This window comes from Hippopotamus amphibius, chromosome 4, assembly GCF_030028045.1.
Source record: "Hippopotamus amphibius kiboko isolate mHipAmp2 chromosome 4, mHipAmp2.hap2, whole genome shotgun sequence".
Classification (NCBI taxonomy): domain Eukaryota; kingdom Metazoa; phylum Chordata; class Mammalia; order Artiodactyla; family Hippopotamidae; genus Hippopotamus; species Hippopotamus amphibius.
The window spans coordinates 18,552,353-18,564,825 of record NC_080189.1 but is presented as its reverse complement, the minus strand read 5'-3'; the positions used below and the strand labels follow the sequence as shown (position 1 = coordinate 18,564,825).

The 12,473-nt window shown below is 35.1% G+C and overlaps 1 protein-coding gene across 7 annotated transcripts in view; it reads right to left on the bottom strand.

The window, feature by feature from the left end:
• The window catches only part of CNOT4 (CCR4-NOT transcription complex subunit 4), a 141,952-nt gene that overhangs the window by 77,109 nt on the left and 52,370 nt on the right, over nt 1–12,473 (bottom strand). For all 7 annotated transcript variants that reach the window (XM_057730942.1, XM_057730945.1, XM_057730944.1 and 4 more), the window contains exon 2: nt 3,870–4,131. In XM_057730942.1, coding sequence (XP_057586925.1) covers nt 3,870–4,043 — 174 coding nt within the window. In that variant the 5' untranslated portion in view covers nt 4,044–4,131. The remainder of the gene's footprint in view (nt 1–3,869; nt 4,132–12,473) is intronic.

The window sequence follows — 12,473 nt, the reverse complement described above, 5'->3', positions numbered from 1 at the left end:
AAGAATGCATGGAAGGTAAAAACTTTTTAAGAACTTTCAGGTCTGAAAATGTCTTTTCATAATTCCTTCATACTTAATTAAAGGTCTAGTAGATATGGAGTTCTAAAATGAAAATAAATTTCCTTCAGAAGTGTCTTCTAGCTTCAAGACAATTTAGAAAAGTCTGAAATGACTGATTTTTATGTGCAACCTACTTCTTCCTCTTTGTAAAGTTGTAAAACTTCGTTCTCTTTCGTATTTTGATATTTAAAAATAAAAGTTTGTGCCTAGCACTTGATGGGTGCTTTTGCTTTTTGGTGGGTTTGTTTTGTTTTATTTTTTTGCGGTAACACTGACTGATAACCTTCTGTAAGTTTCATATGTACAACATTATATTTCTACTTCTGTCTGGCAAAGCTAAGCAAGATTCCAAGACTCTGCATGTCCTGCACTGTCTGCCTTCCATGACCCATGCCATGAGACAGATAGAAGCAAGGTCTGGTAGTTAGACTAAAGAGAGGTTCTACGAGTTGCGGATATTAAGTCAACAAGAAAAAAAAAAAACTCCTGGTCTGACTATTAACAATAAGTACCTCACCTAAAGATTATAACTTGGAGACCCAAAAGGAGGTTGTCTCATAATTCTTTAATCTGGATTATTTTCTTTTCTTTTTCTATAAATGTTGGAGAGCCTTGGTGTTCATTGTTAGACATTCTCTCATCTTTTCCACTGACCCTCTCTTGTGATTTCATCCAGTGTCATTAATTTATAAAAAAACATTCCATATATTGATAACTCTCAAATTTATATCTTGATACCCAAACCAAACTTGAATATTCACCTGTTTATTCAATATCTCCATTTAGACCTCTAACAGGAATCTCAAACTTAATATGTTTAAAACCAAGTTCCTGATCTTCTCAAAAACTCTATTTCTAAAGGATGCATCCTAGAAGATACAGTCTTCCCCATTTCAGTTAATGGCCACTCTCTACTTCTAGCTGCTAGAAGTAGCAAAATCTTGCAGTCATCCTCAGCTCTTCTACTTGTAGTGTATACTGGATGTTAAACTTGATGAATCTTTGTATGTCTAGAAAACGTTTTATTACGCTTTCAAATCTGAACGAAATTGTGAATTTTTCATTAAAACTCTTTTCCACTCAAAAATTTGTAAAAACAAACGTCTCAGTTGTTTTCTCTTTTCTATGGTTGTAAAACAAAAACACTGGCATCAGTTTTACTGTTGTTCCTTTGTGATCTATGTATTGTTCTCTCATGGATTTTCAGACTTTGTCTTTACTTTAAATATTCTAAAATCCCACAATTATATAAATAGATATTGATATTTTTCCATCATTTTGCTTCATATTTACAGACCCCTTCTAATGTGAGGACAACTGCTTTTCATCATGAGGAATTTTCTTCTATTAGTTCTTTATTTCTTTCCATCCATTCTTAGCTCACTGCTTCTGAAACTTCTGTTAGCAGAGATTAGAACCAGTAGATCTCTCTTTTACGCTGCTTAACTTTTCTTTCATGCTTTCTATTTTTTTGTCTTTCTGCACTACATCCTGCAAAAAAATACTCAGCACAATCTTCTAACTCACTGATTTGCTCTTGAACTGTGTTCATTCTTTCCTTCAACCCATCTATAAGACTGTTCATTTTCAAGATCTCTAATTTGTTTTTTTTTTTTTTTAAAAAGTTCCTTCTACATGAATATGTCATTCTCTCTTATCTCTTTGAGAAGTACCAATGACACTTTAAAAAGTTTCTTTCTGTTGCTTACTTACGTCAGATTCTTCTATATACTGATTTGTGTGCTTCTCTTCCAAAATGTTGGTTTTCCTGAAATATCTATTGATTCTTGGTTGTTGCCAACTTACATGTTGACATGTAAGGACTCTGTCAACCAATCTATAAAATGTTATTTCTGTTTGCTGCAGGATATTTTTTTGTGACCATAGAGAGGAAAAACTGCTCAACGGTATGTCAATAGTTCATCTTCTGAGCACAGGAGGTCCTAGTTTCCCCAGGGTATTTCCAGCCCCTTTAAGGCTCTGATCCAAATTTATAATCAGTGTTCCGACTAGAGGGCATCTGTCTCTACTACCCAGCATAAAAGCTGGACTGTTGCTCAAATGCCTCAGTACTCAACCAACTACACTGACAGTTTTCTTACTATCTTGAAGCACCACTATTATTACCTTTTTTCAACAGTCTTCTCCTGAATATATTTTGAGTTAACACTTTTTCTTTAAATTGATTCCAGTGGCCTTCAGCCCTCCACATTCCTCACACTAGTCCTCCCAGAAAGGTACCCTTTTACTGACAACCAGCTTTGCTGAAGTTACTATGTTTTGTTTTTCTCTTAAATTTTTTTCTATTTTTTTCTAAACTTTCTAAGGATTTGAGGTGATCCAAGGTAATCCCTTAAAACTGAAATGAATTTCTTTACCATTTCTTCAGATAGTCTTAGGCTATTCTAAAAGTCACCACTTTTAACATAATAGTTCAATACAATTTGCCTCTAATTGAATGATGGGGAACTGATTTTTAAAATACAACTAAATGTTTTAAAATTCATTAACACAAATTTAAAAAGCTAACATTATCATTTTCATTTACCTTTCCACTCACATTCTTAAAGTATATGAACTACATAAAAAGATATATATACATCATACATACTGTTATATAACATATATATATATAAACTACATTAACATTTAAGTAGATCTCACCTTTTTTCATTCATATATGTTAACTGCCCATTAGATTATGATGCCCATTAGATTAAAAAAAAATGAAACTGGACAATGCATTGCCTTCTGAGATTTTTTTTTTTTTTAATAATCTAGATACCTAAAACACATTTCTGCTTTCTCTATTTGGTAATAATGAACCCAAGAGGTTTTTGAATGGGTAAACAGAAAAGAAAGTTTAAATCATACAAACAGACATTAAAGAGAAGGCAAAAGATAGATATTTGCATTAATCTCTAAGGTCACAAATAAAGTCCTTCAAAACAAAGATGCAACAAACCTACTCACCCTAATAGGTCACACTACACTGTAACTGCTACATCTGCTCATTAAAACAACAAAACCAAAAATGTTATTCTAAAAATCATAGATTTTTTTAGACTCAGAATTGATTCAAAGGACTTGCATTTGACCCCCAACCCATTAATTGGTGCCTTAGATAAGTTACTTAAAAGGCCTAGTTTCCTTAAATGTACAACAGGGATAGCACTATCAGCCTAGAATTGTCATAAGGACCAATAAATGAGTATGACCTTCTGAACCAGGATTTCTCTTGTCACTTTAACTCATGATCTTTTTTAGTAAACATCAAAACTTTTCTATTTTGTTTTTTTTTTAACCTAAGCAATTGACTTTATTATAGAAGTGCAATATGTAGAAGTATTTATATAAATTAAATATATATGTGTATACACATACATGCACATATATACATATGTAGATTTCAAAAACTTTTCTATTTTGTACTAGAAAACTAAAGCAAACTTCCCCCCAGATGTAATACTCATTGTCTTTTTCCAATTTCACACCATCCTTTCTAAATCTACTGCCTCTCACTACTCCTAATCCTCTTAAACAGCCAGCACCACTGATCTTGTTAATTTCCTCAGCTAAGAAAGCTAAAGGCCAACTAAAGAGGTTATGTGACTTTACCAAGGTGGTATACTTCGTTAACAATAAAGCCAAGACTCTGACTGCCTGGGCAGTGTTCTTTCCACTTCGTTATATGTAGAAAAAATATAATGTTACACATTAATCTCACCTTAAGTTTGTAGATTCTTTTAAACCTACTTAATCATAGGCATGGGGAAAAAAAACAAACACAGTTATTTTGGATTATTTACCTTTCTACATGCAGGACAAAGCCCATTTTCATCAGTGCGAATTCGATGCCAACAAAATCGGCAAATCTGGTAGCCACAGGTGCAAGGAAAAAAGTTGATATCATCTATCTCCAAGGGCTCCATGCAAAGAGGACATTCCACAGGGTCTTCCTTCACATCAGGACTGCGAGACATCTTCACGTTAAACAGCAGCAAGAGTTTATAATAATTTAAGGGAGAAGGAAGTTCAACACTGAGAACTAAACTGTAGAACTTCAAAGACCTGCATGAGAAAAAAAATATATACTGCTTACTACTGAAAAAAAAAGACATTTTCAACAACCAAGAATCATATTATCAAAAAATTTGAAAAATATTAAATCAGATCAATTTTTGCTATCATCTCAGAAGACAGAATTCTGAATTTTTTTTCATATCAAGATAAAAGGCATGGGGCTTCCCTGGTGGCGCAGTGGTTAAGAATCCGCCTGTCAATGTAGGAGACACGGGTTCGAGTCCTGGTCCAGGAAGATCCCACATGCCTTGGAGCAACTAAGCCCATGTGCCACAACTATTGAGGCTACGTGCCACAACTACTAAAACCCACGGGCATAGAGCCCGTGCTCTGAAACAAGAGAAGCCACAGCAATGAGAAGCCCGTGCAGCACAACAAAGAGTAGCCCCCACTCACTGCCCACACACAGCAATAAACAGCCAACACAGCCAGTAAATAAATAAATAAATAAAATAAGTTTAAGAAATAAATAAATAATGATCAATAAAAATATGTAAAAATGCCTACCCTAAAAATATACATAAATAAAAGGCACGAGGTTAAATTTTTTGATTCAACCAAAACAGAAAAGAACTTCCTTTTTTAGCTAAAACATTTAATACTAAACCAGTACTAACCACAGTACATTTTAGGGGAATAAATACTACACGGAAGCATCTTTACCTTAAAACACACTCTAAACTTAAACGATCTTTGACCTAAAAGCTAGCAGTAGTACTGCCACATAACTAAAAGAGTATTATAGTAGTCTAAAATGTGTCCTAATTTACAAAATAAATCTAATGAAGAAGAGAGGCTTCAGTTATCTATAATTACATGTTAATATCAAATCATTGCCACAGAAAACATAAAAGTTGAAAAATATGCCATAGAATCTAACTGTTTACAATTAAATATGTACCAATATGCCAATGAAAAATTCATTCTGGGAAAATAAGCACGTATTTAACAAAACTAAAATACTCCTTTTTATTGTAGAAATGCTACAAGAAGCCTACAGAAAGGGAGAGAGAACATGGAGAAAGAACCTCCATCTCCCAAAGTCTTTTTAAAAATTAAATAATTTATCTTTTTAGATTATGGAGAATTGAACATTTTCAGGCTAAAGTCACTGTTAAATTAAAACGTTCTGTCAAGATAACAGATTTTTTATCTGTTTACATAATTTGACTAATTAAACTAATTCTAAAGTTTACATGAAAGAGCAAATGCATGAGAAATGCTTTGAAACTTTTGGGGGGCGGGATGTGGATATTTACGCTATCAGATACTGAACTGTATTACAAAGCTACAGTCACAAATAATTTGATATTGGTACAAAAACAGACAGAAGATCAAGGAACCAAACAGAAAATCTAGAAACAGAACCATGAATTAATGACATTTTAGTATTTGATAAAAGGGACATAAATCAACATGGTAAGGATGGACCCAATTTAAAAGTAGTAACAGGATCCTGGTCTATTTCATTCTGAGAAAGAAACAGTATATAGCTATCTCACACTGCAATCAAAATAAATCCCATATGATCTGTCTAAAGAGCTATACATTGAAATAAACTATTAAAGTGTTAGAAGAAAATAGAATTTTTAAAAATCTTGGGATACAGAAAGTCTTCCTAAGCAAAAACAGAAATTCACAAAAGATAAATATGATCAACTTAGCAATGAGAAAAAACAGACAAAATTAAAGGCAAGCAACAGAGTAAAGGATATATTCACTGTATATGAGATACTGTCCAGAATACACAAAGAAATCTTACAAGCAATTTTAAAAGGCAAATAAGTCAAAAGAAAAAATGAGACGAGAATATGATGAGTAGTTCACAAAAGAATTACAAATGATTACAACATAAGAAAAGATGATCAACCTCTTTGGTAAACAGTGAGACAGCATTTTTCCCCCACCCGCCTGTCAAAGTTAGGCTCCCCACAAAGCAGAGATTATCACTGATAGAAGTTCCTCTTTACAAAGAGAGGAAATGGGAGCACAAAGAGTACCTTGCCTTAAATTGCACAGCTATTAAGTGGTGCAGCCTGGATTCATTCCAGGAAGTCTTAGCCCCAGAATCTGTGCTTTTAACCACTCCCCTAAACCACCTAAGAATCTACCCTTATAGACAGATTACTATCCATCTCACACATGCGCACCAAGCACTTTGCTATGTTTTGCAGCGTTGTTCGTAAGAGCAGAAAACTGCAAACAACGTTAACTACCCATCAGCTGATAAATCATTAAGTAAATAATGATATAGCCATAAGGTTGATATGTGTTGAATCAGATGTCTATTATATAGGTTTTTTTTTTCGTTTGTAAAAGTAAACTGGAGACTAATGTAAATATATAATTACTTCCATGTAAATATATAAACTCTGTACATGTATATATTTGATTTGTTTCTCGAAGAAAATAAAGCACAGTAAAGGTTATAACCAAACTGCTATTCATATCACAAAAGACAAAACAGGTACTAATTTTATTTTGAAAATCTGTATTATCTGTATTGGTACAACAAACATTTTTGCAGTTCAAATGGCCAAACTTAAAAAAAAAGAAATTAAGGACTTCCCTGGTGGCAGAGTGGTTAAGAATCTGCCTGCCAATGCAGGGGACACGGGTTCAATTCCTGGGCCGGGAAGATCCCACATGCTGCAGAGCAACTAAGCCCATATGTCACAACTACTGAGCCTGCACTCTAGAGCCTGCAAGCCACAGCTACTGAGCCCATGCATCGCAACTACTGAAGCCCATGTGCCTACAGCCCATGCTCCGCAACAAGAGAAGCCACCACAATAAGAAGCCCGTGTACTGGCATGAACCCCACTCGCCAAAACCAGAGAAAGCCCATGTGCAGCAATGAAGACCAACATAGCCAATAAATAAATAAATAAGTAAATAAATAAAATCTTAAAAAAAAAGAAATTATTTTCATCTCTTTTAGGATAAATCTGACTTTTGTTAATAATTATAAGAAAAATAAAATTAAACATCTTATGAATCTATACTTCAAAATATAAGTTTTTTAAAAAGAAAAAAGTGGTATATGTACTTATAAACAATTCAGGAATCCTGATTTGCAGACCCAGTTTTGTCACTATCAGTTTCCTCATATATAAAATGAGGGGTTTAATCTTATGGTTACCAGGGAGGAAAGTGGAGGAGGGATAAATTGGGAGATTGGGACTGACATATACACACTACTATACATAAAATAGGTAAGAAGGACCTACTGGATAGCACAGGGACCTCTACTCAATACTCTGTAATGACCAATACGGGAAAAGAATCTAAAAAAGAGTGGATATATATATATGTATAACTGAATAACTGATTCACTTTGCTGTACAGGAGAAAGTAACACAATATTGTAAATCAACTATACTCTAATAAAAATTTAAAAATAAATAAATAAGATGAGGGGTGTTAAAGACAATGCAAAAGTAAGACTGCCAATCTCAAAGCCCATGTCCTTTCCAATATGGTAAGACAGAAGTTGTGATTACTGAAGGCTCAGCTGCATATTCTGCAATACATAGTGTAAATGTCCTGAAAGTAAAATATCACTTTTCAAAAACTTAACTTCTACAGGAAATCTCTACTTCATTATCTGAGTTCTTACTCTCTATATCACTTGCAACTAATACCACAACACACTATAAATTCTGACATACATAAAAATGCTCCTGCATCACCAAAAACCTCCCAAGTAGTAAATATACAAAATAAAAATCATACACTCAAAATCATGCTCCAAAGTTCCTTACCACTCATAAAGTGCTGTATACATGGTTTTGTACTTAGGACCCTGTTTAAAGAGATTTGTATAAAATACACTATAAAATGTCAAGAACTGCAGCTGCTATGGAAAATAGTTTGGTGGTTCCTCAAAAAGTTAAAGATGGAATTAGCGTCTGATACAGCAATTCCACTTCTGAGGATATACCAAAAGAATTGAAAAGAGGGACTTGAACAGATACTTGTACACAAATATTCATAGCAGAATTATTCACAACCCAAGAGTCCATCAACAGATGAATGGATAAACAAAATGCAGTCTATACATACAATGCAATGTTATTCAGCCATAAAAAGAATGAAATTCTGATGCATGCTACAATGTGGATGAACCTTAAAAACATACTAAGTAAAATAAGCCAGTCACAAAACATAAAATTGTATGATTCTGCTGATACGAGGTATCTAGAATAGGCAATTCATTGACACAAAAGTAGAACAGGCTGGGAGGGGGAGGAAGAATGGGAAGTTTTTGTTTAATAAGTTCAGAGTTTCTGTTTGAGATGATAAACGGATTTTAGAAATAGAAAGTGGTGATGGTTACACAACACTGTGAATGTACTTAATGCCACTGAATTGTTCACTTAAAAATACTTAAAACGGCAAGTTTTGTTACATATATTTTATAATAAAAATTAAACATGAAAATATATACTATACACACTTAAATGCAGTATATAATAAACAGCACTTTTGAAAAAAACTTTACGTATTTGATTGCTTTATTTAACTAATCCCTTAATTTTCTGCCAATCTGGCAGTGAACTTGTGATAAGTTAAATGTGTGTATGATGCAATTCCATTGAATAGTTACATAGAAATTACATTCCTGAATACATTATACACCCCAAATTATATGTACACTATAGTTACACATAATAGAAAAGCTATTCATAGATACAAAACACACATACACACTTTGAATGGTAACTAGAATAGCATCTTAAGTTTCCATAAAAACCATACATTCAATATATACATAGAACTATAAACTAACATGAACCCAGTGACAGGGCAAGAATAAAGATGTAGGTGTAGAGAATGGACTTGAGGACATGGGGTGGGGGGGGGGGGCGAAGGGGAAGCTGGGACAAAGTGACACAGTAGCACTGACATACATACACTACCAAATGGAGAAGAGATAGCTAGTGGAAAGCTGCTGCATAACACAGGGAGATCAACTCCATAATGGGTGATGACTTAGAGGGCTGGGATGGGGAGGGTGGGAAGGAGTCACGGGAGGGAGGGGATATAGGGATGTATGTGTGGGTGCAGTTGATTCACTTTGTTGTACAGCAAAAACTGGCACACCAGTGTTAGGCAATTATATTCCAATAAAGAGCTAAAAAAAAACCTGTAATAAATGTAAGTACAATACCACAGCTTATATTTTACTTAATATTTTATAACTATAAATTCTTGTTTAACAATCAGTCTATTCTCAAAAGAAGAGAAGCTTCAGAAGAGAAGAGAAGTTAACCAGCATATCACATTTATGATAGTATACCAGGCAGCTACAACATGGCTGGAGTAAAAAGTAAGCACTCACATATTTGATGAATGAATAATGAATATAAGAAAGAATGTATTAGCTGTTATACATCAGTTTTGACTGACAACCATGTTTAAAAACAGGAAACAACACTCCAAGTTGTTCATTGTTTCTGTATTAGGCATATACTTCACAAAGCATGTTACCTACATAAACTACACAAAGGCAAAAATAGATTTGAACAGTAGCTATGAACAGTTTGCTAAGTGAAGGAGGAGGTAAGTCAACTGACAATATCAGCACCAATACCTTTTCCCCTTTTTAAATTCAATACCGAAGTACCAATACATACATATACCATGAATGCACATTTACAATGGAACTCAAGACTGTCTATACCAAAGTTAGGAAGGCAGGAAAGCTTATTTTCTCATAGAAATAACATCTTGTTTAGATATTTTCTCACAGAAAAATACCTAAGAATTTAAAGTCTCTCATAAAAGGTTAAGCTGCAGTTATGCAAAAAAATTGATTATGTGGGACTGCTTTCTACTCCCCACCAATGTGTTCTTTAGTAACTCATTTGTACTTAATATTCTTTTTTTTTTTTTTTTTGGCTGTGCCACATGGCTTGTGGGATCTTAGTTCCCCGACCAGGAATTGAATCCAGGCCCTGGCAATGAAAGCACCAAGTCCTAACCACTGGACCGCCAGGGAATTCCCTGTACTTTACATTGTTAAGATGTAAATAAAAATCAACATACAAGTTATCTCACATAATATATCATGTCCCCTAAGTATTTTTTGCAGGAGAAGGTGTAGATATGGGTGGAAGGAGACAGACAATGTTTTTCCAGTAGAAAGCAACCTCCATGAGGACAGAGACTGTTTCACTTGTTAGCATATCCAAAATCCCTACAAGAATTCCTGGCACATAGCAAACACTTAACAAATATGTGTTAAATGGAAGGAAAACAAGAAAGAAGGGATGGAGGAAGGAAGGGAGTGAAGGAAAGGGAAGTACCTATTCATTCATCCATAAATGCTTAAGCACATATTGTAAGAGTCACTGAACAAGTCTACATGTAGCAAATATACATTAGACATTGTAACAGACTTCTCTGAACATACTGCAAAGGCAAAGGTTTTTCTATTTTCTTATGATGAAACTTAAAAAAAAATTCTAATTTGCATAGTTAGAGTAATGTGATTACTGACTTGGGGAGAGCTGCTCAATAAAAATCCACCAATTTATCAGCTGTACAAAGACAACAAAGATGACAAACTATTTAAATCAAAGCCATAAAGAAATGCAACTGCTGCATACAAATGTATTTTCAAAAATCTAACACTATGAAAATTGTAATGTGTAAAAAAACCTGAAGACGATCATTATGTGAAAAATCAGTTTTAAAGAAAAGAAGGTTTGCTACAACTTCCCTTCAAATAAAAATGTTTTCAAACACATTTATAATGGTTCAAGTGAAAATATCTAATTCAAGCCAATTTGGTAAAGACCTCTACTATGTAAAGCATATTAGGCAGAACTTAACAGTGATTAGTCTTTTAAATGGGGAGAGAGTTTTCAGAAGAAAAAAAAAGGCACATTTAGGCTCTCTTTTTTTTTCTTTTTCTTTTTTTGGGCTGCATTGGGTCTTCATTGCTGTGCATGGGCTTTTCTGTAGTTCTGGCAGCGGGGACTACTCTTCATTGTGGTGCACGGGCTTCTCAGTTCAGTGCCTTCTGTTGCGGAGCACAGGCTCTAGGCGTGCAGGCTTCTGTAGCTGCAACAAGCGGGCTCAGTAGTTGTGGCTCAAGCACAGGTTCAGCAGTTGTGGCGCACAGGCTTAGTTGCTCCTTGGCACGTGGGATCTTCCCAGACCAGGGATCAAACCCGTGTCCCCTCATTGGCAGGCAGATTCTTAACCACTGCACCAGCAGGGAAGTCCCTAGGCTCTCTTATCAAGAAAGCTAACTGGTTATTCTAATTGTACCCAGTATACCAATAACATTACTTATTATTCTCTATAGGTAAAAATGTTTTAACTTTATTAGAAAACTTAGATGGCTGGCCAGTGAAGGTTTTTGCCATCTGAAAGTTCATTTTTACCTTCATTCACTCAGCGATTCAATAAATAGTTATTAAGCCCCTGTTTCAAATTCTAATCTAGGTCTTTGGGATACTTTAGTGACCCTAACAGGCAAATATCTCCACCTTTGTTTCCTGTTCTAATTCAAAATCTAAACAAAAATCATAATAAATCAGTAAATTAAGTATGATAAAAGGCGATAATACTGTCAAAGGTTCTAGAGTCAGGCTGCAATTTATTTATTTATTTATTGGCTGCATTGGGTCTTCGTTCCTGTGCAGGCTTTCTCTAGCTGCAGTGAGTGGGGGCTACTCTTTATTGTGGTGCGCGGGCTTCCCATTGCGGTGGCTTCTCTTGCTGTGGAGCATAGACTCTAGGCTCACAGGCTTCAGTAGTTGTGGCACATGGGCTCAAGAGCTGTGGCTCACAGGCTCTAGAGTGCAGGCTCAGTAGTTGTGGTGCATGGGCTTAGTTACTCCGTGGCATGTGGGATCTTCCCAGACCAGGGCTCAAATCCATGTCTCCTGCAGGAGCAGGTGGATTCTTAACCACTGCCCACCAGGGAAGCCCCTCAGGCTGCAATTTAAATGGGCCAGTTGGAGTAGACTTCATTGAAAGAGTAACATTTAACAGAGGAACCTGAGTAAGCCATGCACATATCCAAGAAAAGAACAGACCAGGCAAGGAAAAATTAGTAGAGAGACCCCAAGAAGGGAAATTGCCTGAAATGCTTGAAGGACAGCAAATTCAGAGTGGCTACAACAGAATAAGCAAGGGGAAGAACAATTTGAGATAAGGTCACAGAGAGATGTGGGGGTCCAAGATCTTGTAAGGATTCATCAGAGGTCATGAGAATAGCTTTGGCTCTCTTTGTGAAATAAATGAAGAGGACCGGAGAGTTTTAGAGAGAGGAATGGCATGGATTTGACTTCTATTTTCAAACGATTTCTCTG